This window comes from Triturus cristatus, chromosome 4_1 (assembly GCF_964204655.1).
Source record: "Triturus cristatus chromosome 4_1, aTriCri1.1, whole genome shotgun sequence".
Classification (NCBI taxonomy): Eukaryota; Metazoa; Chordata; class Amphibia; order Caudata; family Salamandridae; genus Triturus; species Triturus cristatus.
In genome coordinates this window covers 170,959,027-170,981,905 of record NC_140585.1, presented here as the reverse complement: position 1 = coordinate 170,981,905, position 22,879 = coordinate 170,959,027, and the positions used below count along the sequence as shown (strand labels likewise).

Below are 22,879 nucleotides of genomic sequence, written 5' to 3'. Positions count from 1 at the left end.
TCATTTGCAGCCCGTTTTTCACATTTTTCACAAAAAAAAAAAAAAATTGCTGTATTTTGACTAATTTCTGGGAACCCTCTAGGAGAATCCACAAACCCTGGGTACCTTTAGAATCCCCAAGATGTTGGAAGAAAAGGACGCAAATTTGGCGTGGATACCTAATGTGGTCAAAAAGTTACAGGGGCCTAAGTGCGCACTACCTCAAATAGCCCAAAAAAGGCTTAGCACAGGAGGGGAAAAGGCCTAGCAGCGAAGGGGTTAATTGAAGGTAAAGAATGCGTAAGTAGCGCTGCTTTACTTTTCAGAGTCGGCGGGAGGGAATCCTCGGTGTCCCGCTTTCAAGCGAAGGAAAAGAACGTGCAAGCAACGCGTATATATTTCCAGGGTCAGCGGGGGTGAAGGAAAGTTGGGGAATACAAAAACAAAGGAAAATCCTCAATATATACTCCGTAGGTTCTATCGCAGTGATGAATTTCAACACCACACAGTCAGCATGAAAACAGAATCCAATACAGAATCCAACGGGGCCGGAACACAGATTTCAGATACACACGAGGCTCAGGAAACCAAGATCAGGCAGAACGGCGTGGTCCACTAGAGTTCAGTAAGCCAAGCAAAGAACTCAGGGAGGAGCTTCATTTAAAAAAGGTCCAATCAACCAATGAGCTCTTCCCGGTGCAATATGGGTAGGTACACAACCCTGTCTTCTGGAGTAGTGCATTATGGGAGTGGTAGTGTGTCTACAGGACACAAGGATAAAGCACAGGTAAACTGACGTGTAACACCAGGGGAGTAAATAAAGGTTTTTTTATTGCACGGTCCTCATCTTTCGAGAGGAAGAATCCAACCTTTACTGAGCCTGAGCAGGAAAAATGCCTGATTTATTTCTTGTTTTCAATCAAAGGAGCCTGCAAGCCTCCCTTCGCAAGGTGCATCCAGTGAGAAGCTCTCAAGGGAACGCAAGGAGTTGGGCCACCCAGTCTACACTAGTTTCCATATAAAACACTACCCCTGGAGTAAAGTTGCTGAGATGTTCCCCTTGGTGGTAACAGATACTCGCATATGGCTGGATCCCGAAACACCATCAGTTCTAAAAACGCCTTCTGTTCTAATGCAGTAAATAATAAGGTGGCACGTGTTGTAAAAAAGGGTATTCAAACTAACGCCTCTGCAAATGCAGATAGCTGGTAATGGGCAAAGCAACAATAATTCCAGTTCGTCAGACTGAGTGGAAACATGGTTGTTACTCAAATAATTTGTTTTAGCACAAAATGTGTCGAAGATCTTTGCCCTTAAAGATTTACGAAACGGAGATTCCAGCTACATCTCGTGCCAAACATTCCCTGCAATAGTGGTTACAGCCAGGGAATCAAGAGAAGGGTGTCTCTCCGGTACCTCCTTCTTCAATGGTTCTAACGACATATGTTAGTGATGGATGAGGAGGCAACTCTGGGGAGCATTCAGCCCAGTGTATTTGTTCCCCAGAAAGTCCACAAATTCTTCCAGTTGGAGGGAACTGCCAGCAGTTCTCCAAGCCCTGCTGCATTTCCCTTGCAATTTGCTATTTATGTTACATGCGGACCCTGTATCTTTGGAACCAAGAGATTCATAGGATCTGACAAACAAATTAATGTTAGATATGCTGTATTTTGCATTTAAAAACACACACACACACACATATATATATATATATATATATATATATATATATATATATATCTATATATATACACACAGGGAACTTCCGACGCAGAATCTACGATGTGGCGTGGGATGACTCCTATGTCCTTATGACTACGGATGTCATGGCTCTATATACGAGCATTAGACACAACGATGGTAAAAGAGCATTACAACACTATCTGGGAACTAGAAGCATACACTTACATCAGCATACATACATGCTTATTAGTATGGCAGAGCGGTGTCTTAAGAACAATCTTTTTCTGTTCCAACAGCACACTTACAAAGAGTTACAAGGGACTGCTATGGGTACCTGCTTCAAGGCATCCAGTGCTCTCTACAGTCCTTGGCGGTACCAAAGGGGGTGGTGATGGACGGAGCATCAGAACCAATCAAACACTCACACCCAGTCAACAGATCTGGGTTTGATCCATCACCGTTCTTTAGCCAACTCTGCCACCCCAGTTCAGACATGGCCATATGCAAATCAGTCTGACCCTGTGCCTCATGGGAACAGTCCAGCCCGAACTGCCAAGCCATGTCTTCCCTGGACCGGAAACAAGCTTCCTAGGACCGGTTTCTGGCATTTCAGCCGTCTTCAGCCAGGCTTGCTTGAATCCAGTGGCAAAGTGAACAAGGGACTCACGTCTGAGCATACCCTGCCAACTTATGGCGAACAAAGCGGTACCAAAGGGGGTGGTGATGGACGGAGCATCAGAACCAATCAAACACTCACACCCAGTCAACAGATCTGGGTTTGATCCATCACCGTTCTTTAGCCCACTCTGCCACCCCAGTTCAGACATGGCCATATGCAAATCAGTCTGACCCTGTGCCTCATGGGAATAGTCCAGCCCGAACTGCCAAGCCATGTCTTCCCTGGACCGGAAACAAGCTTCCTAGGACCGGTTTCTGACATTTCAGCCGTCTTCAGCCAGGCTTGCTTGAATCCAGTGGCAAAGTGAGCAAGGGACTCACGTCTGAGCATACCCTGCCAACTTATGGCGAACAAAGCGGTACAAAAGGGGGTGGTGATGGACGGAGCATCAGAACCAATCAAACACTCACACACAGTCAACAGATCTGGGTTTGATCCATCACCGTTCTTTAGCCCACTCTGCCACCCCAGTTCAGACATGGCCATATGCAAATCAGTCTGACCCTATGCCTCATGGGAACAGTCCAGCCCGAACTGCCAAGCCATGTCTTCCCTGGACCGGAAACAAGCTTCCTACGACCGGTTTCTGGCATTTCAGCCGTCTTCAGCCAGACTTGCTTGAATCCAGTGGCAAAGTGAGCAAGGGACTCACGTCTGAGCATACCCTGCCAACTTATGGCGAACAAAGCGGTACAAAAGGGGGTGGTGATGGACGGAGCATCAGAACCAATCAAACACTCACACCCAGTCAACAGATCTGGGTTTGATCCATCACCATTCTTTAGCCCACTCTGCCACCCCAGTTCAGACATGGCCATATGCATCATCCTGAACTTCTAAAAACCGAGATGACAGCTCAGCGCTGTCTTTTCTTGGCCAGATTTGTCAACTAGGCTTTGGTAGCACGAGCTTTGGAGAGCTGAGCCCCCAGAGTGTACCTTAACCCCTCCGTTGGCGCACAGGACTTGTGAATAAGCCCCACAGTGTTTGCTAGGCACATACACAGTATTCACCTCAGTGTATATAGTGCAAGCCATAAGTGTTCATGGTGTTTGGTAGCACTGCATACAGTGTGAGCAATGAGTGTAAACAGTGTTTACATGCAGTGCATACATTATAGGGCTGACGTGCACACACAAACCAGCAAACGCACATAGTGAAAACCACTAAATCAGTAGTGTGCACAGTGTACTGTGCAAGCCGAGGGAGTATACAGTGTTAGCAAGAGCCACACAGTGCAGACGTGGAGTGCACTGTATTTGCTGGAATTGCATAAAGTGGGGGCCAAATAGTTACCTAGTGATTGCCAGGTATGAACACAGTGAGCACCTGTGGTGCATATAGTGGGGCCAGGCGTGCACACAGTATATGTTCAGCATTCCATTCATCAATTGTTCTTTTTGCATTTGTCACCTCGAGTGGGACGGGTATGCCCAGACGTGGGTCCTGTGCTTGCCATGCCACTTGATTCAAGCTATTCTGGCTGATTAGCAGTGATATCCCGAAACCGGTCCTAGGATGCTTGTTTCCAGTCCAGAGAGGACCTGGCGTGGCAGTTCGGGCTGGACTGTTCCTATTGGGCACAGGGTCAAGACTGATTTGCATATGGCTGGGTCCAAACTGGAATGGCATGGTGAACAAAAACAAATGATGAATTTAGGCCCAGATCTCTGTACTGGGGGTGAATGTTTGACATTGTTCAGAATTCTCTCCATCAATTGTTCTTTTTGCACAGTACATATGATGGATGTATGGATGCAGTGAATATGCCCATTGGCAAGTTTGGGTTCTGTGTGCCTTCACTGTAAAGCTGCTGCTTTCCCAATCGCAGTCTGCACTCTTCCTTGCCAAACACACCCGCACACTGCAAAATTCAGAACCATGCCCCATGAACTGAAGCCATGGGCTACAGAGACGGAATATGGAGCAGAAAGGGGGGCATATATACATACACACTTTCGCATCCCAGGACATTCAGTTGTGGTCCTCTTGAGAACTGGCTCCAGGAAAGAGCAGGGACTCGGCACCATAAATGCTCTGCTATGAGAAATACTCCATAAGGGACTAATACACCTAATTGCCAATAATCCAATAACATGGCAGTTACACAGAAAAACTGCTGTAGGCTGATCAAAAATGTGACAAACTTTATTCCAACATTGGATGGCTGGGCCTGATACACACAAACGTATGGGTGAAGAATACTGAACCCATACCCGTCTGTGATTATTTGTTTTGTGTTGAGGACATGAGCTTGGGCAAACGGATAACAATGTTTGTAAACAGACCTAAAAAATTGAGATTGACAGATATGCAAATCATGTATCCTCATCATAAGAAATTAAAAGGTGTTTGCATTTAGAACCTTTCTGCAAAGAATTAGAGGTGAGAATAATGATGAAGAACAAACTCCAATAGATTTACAAATTGGGTAAATTCGAAATGAACCTACGGAGGTTGACTGCAAATAAGGTCTTGGTAAACCAGCACAGAGACTGAAGGCGTGCTTCTGAAGTCTGGCTTTAAGCATTATTACGGGAAGACTTCATGATGTTTGCATAGAAAATAGCTTACAACAGGCATATATTTGGCCAGAAGAGATTAAGGGTCATATTTAAAAGCCCCTATCACCATCACAACGTCACTCTTTCCGACGTGGTGGCAATGGGGGCTTCGCCTTATTTACATGACAGCGTTAAGCCACTTAACGTAGCTTAACGCTGCCTTGTCAATAGGCACCCTTTTACACTGTACTCAGAATGAAAGGGGAGGGCAATGGGTGTTGCAGTGGGCGTTCCACCCCAACACCCATTGATTTTGACGGCTGCCTCCTATTTACAAGGGTGGAATAAATAGGAGGCATGGCGCAACAAGGAGAAATGCTTTATTTCTCCTCGTTTTTGCTGTTTCCATGTGTGCTGCATTGTGCAGCACACATAGAAACAGCAAATTGTCACTGATTGTGTATGTGCAGGAAGGTGAACCTTCCTGCACATAAACAATAAAAACTTCTATGTGTGCTGCTTTGAGCCTGCGTTGGTGGTAGACTTCTGAACTCAGTGCTAGGGGAAACGCAGGGGTGCGCCACATTCTTGTGAATACGAAGCATCTCTGCGTTTTCAGAATGGAGAAGCGTGGCAATGTTTGCTTAACGCCACGCTTCTCCATTCTGTTGTAAATATACCCATAAGTGTGTCTTTGAAAGTTATGTTATAGACCAAATCTACATCACAACTAGAATGGTTACCATTTTGGGTGAGGTCACTAAAATCTTAGCTCTGCATCTTCAGCCATCAATAATAATGAAGGATAAAGAAAAGCAAGCATATTAGGAGAACGTTCTCCTATTAGAAACGAGTGGATGCCAATCAAAGATAATTCACCCCTCTACCGTATTTGCAGCTGAACAATTCATAAAAGTGGCTCTATCCAAACAGATGTTGTGGCTGTGACCCCTTTAGCAAAAACAGTCACCAAATAGCTTTATACCTTTTTTTCATAGCTCTTGACTTATTTCATTGCTGGTGTGCAACTGCCGAATCTGAATGCTGCGATTATCAGGGAGGTTATACTGAACCTGGTAAATACCATGCACAAAATGCAGGATGTACAGGTGCAGCATTACCTCCCCATAATAATTCTCACACCTTGCAAAGGGGGGTGAAGTACCAATACCAAACATTTTCTCATGTTTCATGCTGCAAAACTCATGGGCTTATTTACATGCCCCTTGCACCGCCGGTGCAACCTGCAGCGTTATATTTGCAAGCATACATAAAACCACCATGCGTGGCTTTACGTGTGCTTGTAAATATCGCCCCTTTTCACGATGACCAATCATATCCTGATGCCGTTGCAAGCTACCATGCTGCTCGATTTCTGCGCTAAGACGCTGTGATATTTACACATGTTGAAGGTGGGACGCTAATAAGGCGTGGGTCATATGACTTTTATAGTGTCCATTCCAATTGCGTGGCCACATGTAGTGACCTGTTGCCTCTTAATTTGAGATGCCTACAGCGGCTCTCTTGATATTCCCCACTTTACATGAATCTACAACACAGCATGGGACAATTATTGTAATTCATCAAAGATATCTTTGATAGGCCCCATCATATTTGGGTGTCCCTGAACCAAGTATTCACCCTCATCCTTTCGACAATCATTATCGGACTTTTCCATTGACCGTACAAAGGATTACGTGAGTCGGACTCATTCTTACAATCACCTATATGTGATTGACCATGAAATAATTCAGCTCTCTGGTTACTTAACTAATAATTATATAAGCCCCGACGAAGTTCCCGTGGCACTGGGGAACGAAACGCGTTGACTGTGTGCTGGTTTTTTAACAAGAATTAAATAAAAAGAAGAACTTCTGGATCTTAAAGTTGTTGCCTGTTTGACTTCTAACAAGTGCACCTTCCTTTTGTGTGAACTCTTGTCTTAAATGGGCATCTTTCAACAGCGGATGCTGGAAGTTGCTGCACTTACCCTTTGACCATTGAAACTAAAGAATTGAAGTGCTTGACCTTGGTCAGCTGTTGAGTTGCTTTTTGTTTCTTATTGACCCATAACCAATCATAAACCTGGAATGCGTCAGAATGCTACGCCACCCCAGGGGTGGCAAAGCAAGGCGCAACAAGGAGAAATGTTTTCATTTCTCCTCGTTTTGTTCCTCTTTCAATGCGTGCTGCATTCTACAGCAGACATAAGAAGAGGAAATCACCTCAATTTATTGTTTTTGTGCAGGATGATGCACCTTCCTGCACAAAAACAATCTCCCCAAGACGCAGGCATCCATGCACCATGGTCAAAGGGTGCCTGCGCCGGCGCATGGTAGCAGTTTGTGCGCCAGTGCAGAGAATAGCACAGACATGCGACATATTAATATGTTGCATCCCTGTGCTTCGAAACTAGTGCAGCGCAGCAAAATGACTTGCGGCACCGCGCTGGGTTAGTTTATCGTAAATAGGGCCCTCAGAATGATGTGGTGTTTGCTTGCATACATTCAACCACGTACTACATAGAGTAATTCATACAGTCACTATCCCAATTCAATTGGTTTGTGCCTGAATAGGGGTTAATGGACTAAGTAGAATTAGGGCTATTCTGAGATGTTTTCGTTTTTGTGTTTTAAACAAAAAGAATATTTTCGGAACGCAGTTTTAGAAACATTAAAAACGCAGCCCGGCACCTGTGCAGATGTATACTGTTTCATCAAATATTTAATTCTCGCAAGTTGTACCCTCCCCAAGTCAAACGCACTGTCAAAACAGGCCAACCGTGGTCATGGTTGAGTTACCATTATAAATCACAGACAACAGGCACGGTTTGTACTCACATCTAATCCTTTTGTTCTCCCTAACTAGACAAACGAAACCGCAGACAGTGGTTGAAATAATAAAGTATTTTGGAGTTTTTGGAAAGTTTTTTTTCAGTGTCACACTATTCATGTTTAGGTATGTTTTCACGACCTATTCTGACACGAACATCAGTATAAATACTTAAAAACAAATACAAGTAAATTGTGATTTCTTCTGAAGTCTGTGTCCCTGGATGGGTTCTTCAGACAGGATTTAAACTTAACATATTCATAATAAATCTTTTTGGTAGGGCACCAAGGATCTGGGCTTACCATATTCACACCAGAACTCTAAACCTGCAGCATCCCTGGGTAAGTATCTGGCTTGTGCATAACTTACATCTGCTTTGCCAGGTGCTTTCAGATTCACAATTTAGCTCTGTACAGTGTGGCAGGCGCCAGCTAATCAGAAGTGCTGCCAAATTATTGTATGTGCCCGCCACACCATGGTGCATTTTTGGTGTTTTCTGCACACGTTCACAATTTACCAAATCTCAGATTGGTCAAGCAATCCTCTCTTATATGGCATTTTTAATTAATTTAATCTACAGGGGAGTAGCTGTGGGGGAGTGAGAGGGTGTGACATTTTACAAAAGAATGTAGGGAGGGGTGTCCGTGGTAAAACCCTCCAAATAAATGCATTCTTGGCTTGATAGTTGGGTCAGAGGACCCGGAGTGGGATCTCCTATGTATGTGTTGGTTTTTCTCATTGTTCTCTTCTCATTAAGAGGCTTTAACTTCTTAGGGGCATATTATCAAGACAGGCGGTAGAATTATCGCCGCTTTAGTGGCAGAAAATTGCAGCTAAAACAGCGATAATGGGCTTGATAATATGCTCTATGGAATTCCAATTGAAGCCCATGTTAGATGTGAAGGACATCTAACCTAAGCTTCAGTTGGAATTCCATAGAGCATATTATCAAGCCCATTATCGCCGTTTTAGCGGCGATAATTTTATCACCTGTCTTGATAATATGCCCCTTAATCTTTTGTATTCAAGCTTAAATGTATATATTGATGGTTTTACCACAAAAGTAGTAAATCTGAACCCTTAGAAGTACTCTTTGAATGGGTGCAAATGTACAACTTTTTCAGAATTCACAAACATTGGCAGTAGTAGGCTTGGTAAGCTGTGCCAGTCTCAAGTATCCAGGCATACGGCTGGCAATCAGACACCATGAAGATGATGGGCCGAATGCTCGTAAATGGTGTAGCCACTGGCACCCGCTCAAGGTACCATTGCAAGCCATCTTTTTCTGCCATTGTTCCATTCTAGACAGAGACACATCTAATGTAAATCAGTGCAGACCCTGTCCCTCATGAGAACAGTTCATCCAGACCCATCACCATCTTACCCATCCAACCTGCAACCCAGCACTTTTGTAGTTGGGAAATGTGGAAATTTGATTCACACCACCCAATCTCACTGACTAAGCTATCTCCTTGATAATCTATTTGCTTTCTTGGATTAAGAAATGCTTTCAAGCTAAACGATAGAATTATATTCCTGTGAGACCTGAGACCGGCTGCGGAACAGTCTTTAGCACGAGCGGTGGGCAGGGTCCTGTTGAAGATGATTCTTAAAGAGGCAGTGTCTAGTCCAGGCCTTCTGTAACCTACCAGGTGATAGTTCTACCAGTCCTTGCATGTGCTTCTCTCCAACTGTGTCTGCCCACTACTTGTATACACAGGATTCAGGGGGAGAAAGTGCTGCTGTTCCACAATTCACATTTCAAAAATAGGGGTGGGGCAGCAGGGATCTGTAGCATGTGGTCAGAGATGGACGTTATGAGATAATTCCTGAGAGTGTTGGCCGCCATTTTCAGCCTTTGCTGGGCACACTGCTTTCTGGTCCGCAGAGGGAGAGGAGGTTCGAAAAGAGATGTCCGCGTTCTCCATGACAGGCACAGGCTGGTAAACGACCGCAGGCTGAAAAGTGAACAGAAATCAGGTGGATATTAGTGAGACTGACTTTGTTGTGCACATTGCATGTAACACCAGGATTCTGTCACACCAGTAGCTGCTACATGTACATGAACAGCATCTATGGTAGCGCGCAAAACCAGATTTCTTTACACACCCATAACAGTGTTCTGTCCTACGATACAGGACACCTAAACTATTGTATGTTGGTCGCTGACTGCCTTGTCTTTCCCAGTGCCATGTTCTTAGTTAATAAACATCATGGGGCTTATTTACAAGCCCATTGCGCCACTAGTGAGTCACATTTTGAGGTTTTTTTTTACGCACAGGCGGTCCAGTGTGCCTGCCCATTTTTACAAGGCTACATAAAGCCACCATAAATATGGCCCTCTTTCACGCATTACTCTGCGTGAACGGGGCGTTCCATGGGTGTTGCTGTGGGTGTTCCCACGCAACATCCATGGAACATGATGCAGTCCCAGATTTACAAGGTTTTGTAAACCTGGGAATGCATCGGATTCCTACCAGGGGGAGACATACCTTGATTTCTCTTCTTTTTTCCTTTTTCTATGAATACTGCATTCTGCAGCACACATAGAAAGAGGTAAACACCCTTACAATACATAAAACATGAAACGGATGAAAATCCCTGGTGGATCAAGGCGCTCACCCCTATCAGTATAATACTGAGACAAAGATATCTTGTAGGTGCTCAATGGGAGAGGGGTCATCCACCCTTCCCAATTAATGATCCCAACAGATCACATTCAAAACTAAATCAACGCCCGAGCACAACTAGTTATATCATCCACATTGTGTAATCAGCAACAGACAGTATAGTGACAATAAATTGAGCATGTGTATATATCTTCTCTTTATTCTCTCATTCGTTGGTCCAGCCAACACGTGTTTCGTCGCCCGGGAGTACCCACGACTTCCTCAGGGCTGGAAAATAAATATAAAGTTTCTTTGTAACATGTACACAACTAAACAATGACTAATATTGTGTGATACAGGTGGAGTCAATATAATTGCACCATAGGCGTGCTACTAGGTGAACAACATCATAATATAGTGAATCACATCAGGTAAAGAAAAGTTGAGTTAGTCGAAAATAAACCCGCGTTGCTGAGAAAGAGTGTATATAAAGTTCGGAAATATCCAAAATTAAGAAATAATTAAAGTAATAGTCCAAATTATATCCAAGAATGCACCACAAAGTGATGATGATTAAAAGTGAAATTTGAATATACAACGTGTCACGTACCAGTCGAAGACATACGCTCAGCATGACTTCTAGATAATGACAAAATAATGAATCAATATATGGTCACATGACCATTCTTGAAACACACAATCAAATAAATGAATATAAAGTAAACTACCTCGGGACCAGTCAAGCATCCGTCCTGGTCAATATTTCAAAATTTGTAGTGAATGAATTTCAACGAATATATTATGAATCTGCAAGGAACGAAATATATTCTGATATAGTAACAATTACCGACCAAAACTATTAATCAAGCATCCAAAGTGCGGGTGCATTCTTGGATACAATTTGGACTATTACTTTCATTATTTCTTAATTTTGGATATTTCCGAACTTTATATACACTCTTTCTCAGCAACGCTGGTTTATTTTCGACTAACTCAACTTTTCTTTACCTGATGTGATTCACTATATTATGATGTTGTTCACCTAGTAGCACGCCTATGGTGCAATTATATTGGCTCCACCTGTATCACACAATATTAGTCATTGTTTAGTTGTGTACATGTTACAAAGAAACTTTATATTTATTTTCCAGCCCTGAGGAAGTCGTGGGTACTCCCGGGCGACGAAACACGTGTTGGCTGGACCAACGAATGAGAGAATAAAGAGAAGATATATACACATGCTCAATTTATTGTCACTATACTGTTTGTTGCTGATTACACAATGGCATTCGGAGTAAAGCATGTGGGGAAAAGGATGCTTACCACTCGTTTCCACTTGTGAACTATGTACTCTTTAGGCTGCGCGTGTGCGTGCGCGTGTAGCCTTGCCTCTTCTTTTGCCCAGATTGTCTCTGAGAGCGCCCAGGCCACTTCCAGGAGCAAAAGGGACAATAAAAGGACATTTTGCCTGCGCCACGGGGCAAGTGTTTTCACACCGGCTGCATGGCGCCGATGAAATGTCCTTTTATTGTCTCTTTAGCCAGGTGTCAAATCTCCTCTTTCTTCTGTGGCAGGCTGAGCTGCAGGAGGCCCAGGATATGCTCAAAGGGGCTGGTACTTCATTAAGTCTAAGAATGGAGCATTTCAGGAGGCAGTGTGAAATAAACGCGTTAATCAGTATTATTTGGTTTAAAGACTTGGCTAATACTTTTTAGGTCTCGCTTACGCAGTGCACATGCACTACAAGGCAAAAAGACCGTTTGCAATCGCTTTTGCTTTTCAGCCAAAAACGTGCAAGCGTTCCATTGTCTTCAATGGCAACGCGTGCACGTGTGGCGATTCACTTACGGGAGCACGCGGAGCCATATGGTAGCAAGTATAGCTCCTGGCTCTGCTCGCTGTCGCAAGTGAAACGCTTTCACTCGCCCCCTCCTCTCGCCCCTCCCCCTGCTGCCTCATTTTAGCACGAGAGACGAGCTTGTTTTCACTCGGCTACCAGTCCGTACCGCGCACCCTCTTTCATGAGCAATGACTCTTGTTGACTAAGCTATAAGCTACTTACCACGTATGCGCGCAAGGTGGGCCTTTTCCTAGTGCTGCGGGGGCCCAGCGTTGGTGCCATGACTCCCCTGTCCTAGGCAACACGGGACAGAAAAGTGCAAAATGGTTAGTAAAGCGCCACCATCCTTCTGCCAGTGGAACCGGGAGGGTGTAGGGTCGCTTCGATGGGGCCGTAGCCTGCCTCTACTGCGCGGATGCTGTTGGATTAGGAGAGCAGAGAATCTGTGCCGTTTCCAGCGTGGCATTAATGGCTGCCGAGTCCAGAGCATTGTGCGCGTGCTGTGTACACGAGCCAATAAGTTTGAGGGTGCTGTGATTCCATGAACAATGCAGTTCCTGGGTGGAAAGGGCAGCAGGCCGGCTGTGCCGCCATGTTGGGATCTGGGTTTGTACTAGGTGGTGCTGCAGGCCGGTAGTCAGTATGAAGTGTACGCTACGCCCGACACTATACCTAACTGCTGGATGGGAGACTACTTCCTTAACGCTGCTGTGGGGCCTCTGATTCTGCTGTCTGGCATCGGGATGCAGTGGCACGTCTGTGGAGCTGCAGTCCGTGCTGGCATCAGCTGGTCTGAAATGTCTCCGTTTATTAAACTGTAGCTCCATTCTTTGACACTACTTTTTCTGTGACACCACTTCTGGAGACCTGTAATGTGACATGCTCTGGTCTTGCAGCGGGGTGTGGTTAGAACCTACGGTGTATAGAAAGGGTAAGACTTGTATTGTTTGGGTGCAGCTCCGAGACCTTCTATGCTACCCGTGTGCGGTACCTCCCAAATAACTGAAGGTTGTCATCGTCCCCAAGTCGTTGAAGTTCCGCTTGCTTTTCGAGGCAGTACGAGGTAACCAGCACGGGATTGTTCCACTGTAAAAGTAAATTCAGTATTTGTTAAGCGCAAACTAATCACCCCTCATGGTCTTGAGGCGTTGGAGCATAAACTTGGGTAGAACAGTTAGTCTTGCAAGAGGTTTGCTTTGTCAAGTGTGTATTGGCGTGTTTGTGGTCGTTGAGCACGCGTGGTCGAGCAGTCCTTGGCAGCGCAAGTGGAACTCTCCATTATCACATTTGCACTTGATGTGAATAGGCCAAACACTAAGTGAAATTTAAAAAATAGGAATACTAATTGCTTACACAACTTTACACTGGATTACAAGCAAATTGTCGCAGGTACACTTAAAGCCGTTTGCCACCCATTAGACGAGCACTCACTGCAGTGGATTACAAAACGCTGCGTTCAGCGGCTGCAATCCATATCTTCCCACAAGTGGCAGAGGCGAAGTTAAACCATTGCAGTAAACTCATACGCACATGCAGAACGCTCGATATGCTAAACTGGTAATACAGAACGAGTATATAAATCCCGTACTAGATGGAACAGGGGATTTGCATCACTGCAAAACATACACACGTGCAGCAGATACTCGCAAAAGTGCACACCACCACCACGTCGCTGGACGTACAACAAGCTATTAAAAGTGTAGTCCTTTCACAGCGCTTGTGAGAAGTTGACCTGGTATATGCTGTTCACTAGTTAAAGTGACCACCTTGTACCATGCCAAGCAACCCTTATGGTGTGGTTGTAAGTCAACCTTTTCGGACTAGCTGCCCTAGTGGTAGCGTAGGCTAAGCAGTCTTTGAGGCTAAACTCGTTAAAGCGTGTTAAGCAAGCTGTTTTACCATATGTAACCCCCCTTTATACCAATGAAAGGACACCACACAGATATATATTCAAAATATATATATGTATTTATTACTCAAAGTATCCCCTAGACTCTTTATGAGCACAGGAGCACAAATCGTCAAACAAGAAAGTATTACAATATACAGAAGTTGCACTTTATATGGATAGGCCCTGGTGGCCGATCAAACCATATACTAAAATAGTGGTATAAGTACCACGAATAGGAAAGGGAAAAGGCCTAGGGCCTCTAGAATCGCTGGGCCTACAAGGAGCTAACTTCAGTTAGTGACCAGGAGGTCCATGGGTCGCGTGTGCAGTGAGGAAAGTTACACGCGGGCTCCCATAGGTTTTCAATGGGTGCGTACAAGTTCAAAAGTTACTGCTAGAAGGGTCTTCTGGATGGACTACGAACTTAAGACTTAAAACACAGACACTAGAGATGTTTCTCTACACTTGGGCACCGGAGTGCCAGCTTTACCTCACCCACAGGAAGCGGGTGCATAGGTCTCGAAGTGCGTCGGGTTTCGTCTGTTGATTCAATGGAGCCTGATGACAAAGATGCAGCAGGCGGTCGGTCCAGAAGAGATGCGGTGGATCCAAGGGTGGATCGGAGTTGTAGAAGACCTGAAAGCAGAGGGGACAGTGTTCACAGTCACTAGCCAGTGACTGGCGTGGCACCAGGTAGGTACCAGGCGATGTCGGGTGCAAACAGGTGATGAGGTGTAGCTTGTCTCCGCAGCCATGTGGTCCCTGAAGGTCGACGACGTCCAGGAGTCGGTTCTCGAGCTGTCCCACGCAGGCTCTCGCTGTCGGCGGTGTCGGCGACTCGAAGGAAGCAAACAAGCCTTGGCAAAAGCAGAAGTCGTGAAGAATGAAGAAAGCTGATTACTCTGACCAGCAAGGTTAGAGGGGCTGCTCCTTTGGAGGGAAGCAGGGGCCAGTCTGGAGCAACCAGACCAGCATAGTAGTTTTCAAGGTTCGTCGCCAAAATGGCCACTAGCCAACGGGCCAGGGACCGGACAGGCGCGTCGAGATGCAAAGTGCAGAGGGGCCCCACGCAGATCGTGGAGATGCTGGAGGGCTCACCTTTGGTGCAGATGCTGCTCGGGTGTTGGGCTTCTCAGGACCCAAAGCACAACTTGGAGGGAGCCTCTGTTGTCGCGCTTGCAGCTTGTCGTCGGTCTTTCAAGATGGCTGGCTCCACGTGTCTCGGTGCCTCCACGGGTTCCTTCTTGGCAGGGACTGTGGATCGGGCTGTGAGAGGTCTGGAGGTCCAGGTCTTGTCGGGCTCTGGGCTCGGGCTCCGGCGGGAGGCGGCGGCAAAGCAGACGTCAAGTAGCTAGTTGGTGCTTGCGTGACCATAGGGGAGATTTCCTTCTGTCCTCTGTGCAGCAGAGCGTCGAAGTTCCCGTCTTCTTCTTGTAGTTAAGTTGATTCCAGGATGTCCTACCTGACCAATACACAAAATCCTGTCTGGGGTGGTGCTCGCACCTCCCCTGGCAGGAAACCCTTTGTCCACGTCTCCCAAGCTGGAAGGACTCCCAGCAGCAGGAGGGCAGACTTGTGTCCGTGGTGGCAGCATCCATTTTGTGGAGCTGAGGCTATGTCTGATTTTACCCGGGTTTCAGGTACCGTACATGTCGTGTCCCTCTAGAAGGGTGGAATGCTAACCCCGTTGCCAGAATTGGCGAGGGGTTAGTATTCCAATTCGTATGACACCTTACTCGACATGTTTTGATAAAGCCAAACCAAAGATAGCATTTAACCGTGAGGTTCATAATGCACTTAAGAGTATATGGTATGACGATATCTGGAAACGGTAGAAGGAAGTTGTTCCGACCACTGCAGACAGGCTCAGCTCATGCCAGGGCAACATCTCACATGGAACCAAGCACTCTGCCTTCAGGATTGTTAAGGCCTGCCATAGGAGTGACTTATAGGTTATCATGTGTCTCATTTAAGGTTAGGTATAGGTATACTACACCTAAGTAAGAGGTGGTTACACCAACTTACCCCAGCTGAGTGATCAGCCAGTTGTGTCAAATTGTTAGGCCAGGCCAGGGGTGGCATAATACATGCTGCAGCCCCTGGTAGGCCTTAGATACACCAATGCCCTGGGTACCTAGTGTACACTGGTACAGGGGGCTCACAGGGTGATCCAATTCCAATTGGTTATGCACCTAGAGTGCATAGTGACAATTTAGTAGAGAGAACAGCAGGCCCACAGCCTCAATATGTCAAAAACCAGTGAAGCAAAAAGCAAACATTTGGGGTGACCATAGGATAGCAGACCCTACTCTCCTACACAACCCCCCCCCAAACGCAGGGACATTAAACTAGCCTTGACCAGTCTCGTCTTCATGTCCTAAGTGGAAGTACCTGGAGAGACCATCTGCATTCCCATGGTCTGTACCTGGCCGGTGCTCCACTGTAAAGTCCATCCCCTGTAGGGAAATGGACCACCTAAGCAGTTTGGGGTTTTCACCCTTCATCTGATTTAGCCACAAGAAGGGCTTATGGTCGGTCTGAATCTTGAAGTGAGTGCCAAACAAGTATGGCCTCAGCTTCTTCAGGGCCCACACCACAGCAAAGGCCTCCCTCTCAATAGCTGACCAATTCTTCTCTCTGGGGGTCAACCTTCTGCTAATAAAAGCAATGGGTTGGTCTTGACCATCTACATTAAGTTGTGACAGCACAGCTCCCACACCCAACTCAGAAGCATCTGTTTGGACAATAAACTCTTTGGAGTAGTCAGGACTTTTCAGGATAGGTGCAGAGCACATGGCCTTCTTCAGGTCATCAAATGCCTTTTGACAGCTTACTGTCCACTGAACCTTTTTGGGCATCTTTTTGAATGTCAGATCATTAAGAGGAGTCACAATGGACCCATAGTTCTTAACAAACTTCCTGTAGTACCCAGTCAAGCCCAAGAAAGCTCGAACTTGAGTCTGGGTGGTTGGAGGGGACCAGTCCTTGATGGATTGTATCTTACTCTCCAGTGGTTGAACTTGGCCTCCACCTACAAGGTGGCCCAAATGCACAACCTTACTCTGCCCTATCTGGCACTTAGTAGCCTTGATAGTGAGGCCTGCCTTTTGCAGACCCTCAAGTACCTTCTTCAGGTGGATCAGGTGATCCTCCCAGGTGGAGCTAAAGACGGCAATGTCATCAAGATATGCTGCACAAAAGTCATCCAACCCAGTAAGGACTTGATTCACCAACCTTTTGAAGGTGGCAGGTGCATTCTTCAGACCAAATGGCATCACCAAAAATTGATAATGCCCACCTGGGGTTGAGAATGCTGTTTTGGCCTTGGACTCCTCAGCTAACCTGATTTGCCAATAGCCAGCTGTCAAATCAAATGTGCTCAAAAACTTAGCAGAAGCCAGTTTATCTATGAGCTCATCAGCCCTTGGAATAGGATCTGCATCTGTCCTAGTGACAGCATTGAGTCCTCTGTAATCCACACAGAACCTCTTCTCTCTCTTGCCATCTTTGGTGTGAGGTTTGGGGACCAGAACCACTGGGCTAGCCCAGGGGCTCTCTGAGGGTTCAATGACACCCAGTTCCAGCATTTTGTGTACCTCAGCCTTTATACAGTCCCTGACGTGGTCAGGTTGTCTGTAAAGTTTGTTCTTCACAGGCAGACTGTCACCAGTGTCCACCACATGGGTACACCAGTCAGTTTGACTAGGTATCAGGGAGAACATATGTTGAAATGATTGTTGAACCTGTCTACATTCAATCTGCTGATGCTCAGTGAGGTTTTCTCCAAGGGTCACTCCTTCAACTGAACCATCTTCAGGGTTCTGAGACAACAGGTCTGGGAGAGGGTCACTCTCTTCCTCCTGTCCCTCATCTGTAGCCATGAGCAAGCCCATGTCTGCCCTGTCAACATATGCTTTTAACCTGTTAACATGGAGTACCCTGTGGGGACTCCTGGGAGTTCCTAGGTCCACCAAGTAGGTAACCTCGGGGGGACGCTAGGTGGCGCACTAGCGAATGGTCGCCTTTGCGTGAGGCACCCGCAGTCCGGCGACCGTTATCCGTTCTACTATCTGTAATTAGCAATCTGGGTGCTGAAATTGCTGAAAGTGGCCGATGTTGATGTCCGGTGCTTGCTGGCCGAGTTTCAGCGGTGAGGGTGCAGCAGTGGCGGAGATACAGGGCCCGGATGTTCCGACGGCTTGAGCGACTGGACGCAGTGCAGCGGCTCGCTGGGGGCGGATTCTACGTGAGGCCGAGGCAGCGATACAGGCTGTGGGCCTCCATACGGCGAAGTGCGTGAGGCGGACCCCGAGGACCGGTACAGGCGAAGTGAATGGCATCGGACCGCCTGCTCGTAGGCGTGGTGCCCAGTGCAAGGGACGAAACTCTTCCCCCCCCCCGTCGGGGGCTTCGGTGCTGCGGCGGAAGGGGCAGCGGCTGACCGGGTGCTGTCGGGCCCGGCCTGCTGCGCGGAGAAGGTATGTGCTTTGCTTGGGGGAGCGGGGGTGTGGCACAGGAGACCCCCTTCACCCCCTGTCAAGATCGGACTGGGCACGGAGCGCGGCAGTCCCGGAGCGGATGGACGCACTGCCCCGGACTGCTTCGGTGGCGTAAGCGCCGGTGACTGAAGGCCTGCGGGACCCAACCGGAGCTCGGGGAGGTGGCTGGAGCCCCGGCTGGTGTGAGGTGAGGAGCTGTGCCTGCGGACGACGGACTGCCCCGATTCTGTAATCTGTCGCTGGCCCCATGCGCCGCTTGCCCCTTAAGGAGTGCTGAGGGACATTGAGGGACGACCATACAGCCTTTCCCTGTGTCCTGCTCCTTGGCCTGATTGTACTTGGCGGTGGGGCTGCGGGGCGCTGTTGGTGAGGCTTGGAGGCACTGGTGCCAGCGCAGTGAGAGCGCTTCATCTGGAGCAGCGAGTGGCGACTGCGCTGACCCTAGCGGTGTGGCGACTGGCGGCACAGGGGTGCTGAGACCTGAAGGTGAGGACGCATCGAGGAGGGGGCATACCCACTTCTCCCCCTCCTAATCGCCCACTGAGTGCAGCGTGATAGCCTCTGCTGTATTGGTGACTGTGGAGCATTCGAGTCGGCGGAGCGCACTGGTGCCCTGAACGCGGATCAAGATGGGCAAGACGGATGCAAAACAGGCTAAGCTATCGTTTGAAGCTAGCAAGAAGGGAACTAAACCGGTGGAGGGGTCGCCTGGGCTGGAAGGACCAAGTGGGACCGCAGGGGACCCCTCGGTGGCGACAGTGCACCTGCAGGAGGTGCTGCGTGAGATGCGCCAAGGATTCGCGACAATTGCGGACAAAGTAGATCGGATGTCTTCGCGAATGGATGCAGAGGAACGCCTTAAGGGAGCGGAACAACGGATATCGGATACGGAGGACACAGTCTCGCAGCACACCTCGCAGCTCTCCAGGATGGACAACTTGTTGCGCATTATAGCGGCTAAGAACGAGGATTTGGAGGCGAGAAGTCGGCGCAACAACGTCCGCATAATAGGTATTCCGGAGACGACCAATGTGGGCAAAATGGAGGAGTATGTTGAAAAGATGTTGCGGACGGCGATTGGAGCGGATGTGTTTTCCCCCCACTTTATAGTGGAGAGCGCACCATGCTCTGGGCCCTAGACCAAAGCCGGGAGCGCCCCCCAGACCCATCATTGCCCGGCTCTTGAACTATCGTGACCGGGATACGGCCCTGAGGGCGGCACGGGGCACGCGATCTCTCTCATATGAAGGTAACTCCTTTACGCTGTTCCCGGATTTCACGCCGATGGTCCAGGAGGAGCAGCGGAAATTCTTAGCAGTGAAGACCAAGCTGCGACAATTGCAACTGGACTATGCGTTGCTCTATCCGGCCCGCTTGCGGGTCACGTACCAGGGCAGGCAGAGATTTTTCACGACTCCCCAGCAGGTGGAGGAGTTCCTCAAGCACTGCAAGCGGAATCACAAGCCTGGTGCGGAGGTGGATGCTGAGCAGGCACTGTTGCCCGAGGAGCGGCTGGATGGTGAACAGTGAGTGGGGTAGTCATTACTTGTGAAATGGCCCCATAGGGGCAAGTAGGTACTCTGAGGGAGCGATATGATGGGGGTATGGACTACCATAGGCATTGCACTAGAATGGACTTCTTAAATATCTCCCCAGACTTGCAGGGCCGAAATCCGTGGGAGGGATTATTGCGAATTTTGAAGAGTTGGGAAGGGCTTCCCGGCTGCACTTACTGTTTCTTATGCAAAGGTTTTAGTTGGCACTGGGATTAGATGAGCACTCCAGGGTTGCCATAGACTATGTCGCCGGACACCCCCCTCTGGGTTCTCGAGTCAGACCACCGGATTGGTGTGAGACTGGAGCGGATGAGGGGGAATTAGTGATGCCACCTAGGCATGGTCCACGAAGGGAAATACCCGAGAGTCCATGGGGTGTTGTGGAGTGCGGTTGAGCCTTTGTTCGGGGGGCAATTGTGGGAGGGACGGGGAGGGGACATGGCTGGCAGGTTGGGGTTTGCTTCAGTGGGAGGGGGAGGGTGATGAGGAGAGGATTCGGGGTGGAGTGTTGGGAGTTGGGGTTGAGGGTGGGGGGCGGGGGTCCGAGAGGGGAGATTTGTTTGGGTTGGAAAATATGGATGGAAGGTTACTGGAAGGATGAGTTGCTCAATCAAGCGGATTTGATACTGCGGATGTTGGGGCCGGCACTGTTGCTTGCACGGCTGTCTGTGAGGGGGGTGATGCAGAGCACCATATCGCTGGCAGGAGGGTGTGTTTTGACTGAGAGATGAATGAGCTGGCACGAAGAAAGAGGATCGCGATATTGTCATGGAATGTCCGAGGATTAAATGATGCTAGGAAATGCAGGAAGGTGATGGCCTATTTGGAGCAGCACCAGGTACAAATCGCATTATTGCAAGAAACACACCTTAGTCCCAGATCACATTACACGCTGGCTGGCAAATGGGCAGCGGTACATAGCTTTTCGTCCTATTCAGGATATGCTAGAGGGGTGGCGATTTTGATTAAGAAGACGGTGCCTTTTGTTAAGCTGGGTGAGCGGGTGGATACGGACGGCAGATTTTTGTTGCTGTGGGGCAGGCTGGGTACTGACACGATCACGATAGTCAACTGTTATGGTCCTAATGTGGACTCGCCGACTTTTTTCACACAGCTATGGGGACAGATACTTAACATTGGCTCCATGCATATAGTATGGGGTGGCGATTTTAATGTGGTGCTGGCCCCGGGAATGGACAGGTCGGATGGTGGTCACCACTACAACAAACGAGCGTGAGATGCCTTAGCGGGTATAGTTGAGGAAGGGAGATTGATAGATAGTTGGAGGCTAGTACATGCCGGACTGCGTGAGGGTACGCACTTTACAACGCATACTAACACATGGGCTAGATTGGATTACTGTTTTTTGTCCCGGGGCATTGCGGTGGATCTAGGTAAGGTTACGCATTTGCCGCGTACGTATTCGGATCATTGCCCAGTTCTGGTTCAGGTGGCAATGCCGGGATGTGGGGATGCTGCCATGCGCTGGCGCATGCAGCCCATGGCCCTCCTGGACCCGGTATTTCGAACAGAGCTGGGGGAGGAGATAGCAGAGTTTTTTCCCCGCAATAAAGGATCGGTGGCCAGCGTGGAATCCATCTGGGAGGCATTTAAGGTGACGGTCAGGGGATACTATATGGCGAAGAGTTTTGGGGTCCTGAAGACCATACGGAGTACGCTTGCGAAATTAGAAGAAGAACTTAAAGGGCTGGAGACCAGGATGAACCGGGAGCCGATGGGCCCCCTCCATACAGAATTCAGAGAAAAGCTCACGCAGTATGAAAGAGAAGCGGATAGAGAGGCTCGCTTCCGAGGCAAATACTGGCAGGCTCGCAGGTATTGTGAGGGGGAGAGACCAGGGCGGGCACTGGCGGAAATTACTCGGCAACCTCGTTACACAACACATATATTGGAAGTATGCACGTCGGAGGGGGTCACACATCGGGACTCCAAAGGTATTCTGAAACATTTCACTGCACACTATGAAGAGCTGTATATAGCACGCAGCACTGGAGAGGTGATATTTGGGGATTTTCTGGATGATGTGGCACTGTGCTGGCTGAGTGATGACCATAGGGAGTTTCTTGGTGCGCCGTTTGAATTGGATGAAATCCGGGACGCGATTATGTCTCTGCGTAACGGTAAAGCAACGGGCCTGGATGGACTGCCGGCGGAATTTTATAAATGCTATATTGATATCATGGCCCCAGTCCTAAAGGAGGTCTATGAGGAGTCTTTGGAGGTGGGAGTGTTGCCGGGGTCCATGAGGGAGGTGCTGATCACCTCGTTGCTGAAGCCGGGCAAAGACCCCACTGATTGCGATGCGTATCGGCCGCTATCTTTAATTAACTGCGACGCTAAAGTCCTGGCGAAGGTGCTGGCCAATAGACTATCGTTGTTAATGACTAAAATAGCCCTCCCGGACCAGTCCGGATTTATCCCTGGGAGATCTACGGCCCACAATTTGCGTACCCTTTTCTCACTGATAAATACAATAGCGCCGGAGTTGCCAGTGGCGGCTGTATTTCTAGATGCTACCAAGGCATTCGACTCGGTAGAGTGGAATTATCTATTTGCTATTTTATACAGGATGGGGTTCCCAAAAATATTTGTTGCCTGGATACGATTGTTGTATACTGACCCGTCGAGAGTGTTAATTAATGGTGAAATGTCGGGCCCGATTTCCTTGACAAGAGGTACCAGACAAGGCTGTCCGTTATCCCCGTTATTATTCGCTATTGCGATCGAGCCATTGGCGTGTCGTATCCGCCAACTGCATAAGCAAAGCGCTTTTAAGTGTGTTCAGC

The 22,879-nt window shown here is 48.0% G+C and overlaps 1 protein-coding gene across 4 annotated transcripts in view; it reads right to left on the bottom strand.

The window, feature by feature from the left end:
• Window positions 1–7,549: 7,549 nt before the first annotated feature.
• The window catches only part of LOC146853824 (membrane-spanning 4-domains subfamily A member 4A-like), a 302,455-nt gene continuing 287,125 nt past the window's right edge, over window positions 7,550–22,879 (bottom strand). For all 4 annotated transcript variants that reach the window (XM_085651812.1, XM_085651813.1, XM_085651811.1 and 1 more), the window contains exon 7: window positions 7,550–9,635. In XM_085651812.1, coding sequence (XP_085507938.1) covers window positions 9,480–9,635 — 156 coding nt within the window. In that variant the 3' untranslated portion in view covers window positions 7,550–9,479. The remainder of the gene's footprint in view (window positions 9,636–22,879) is intronic.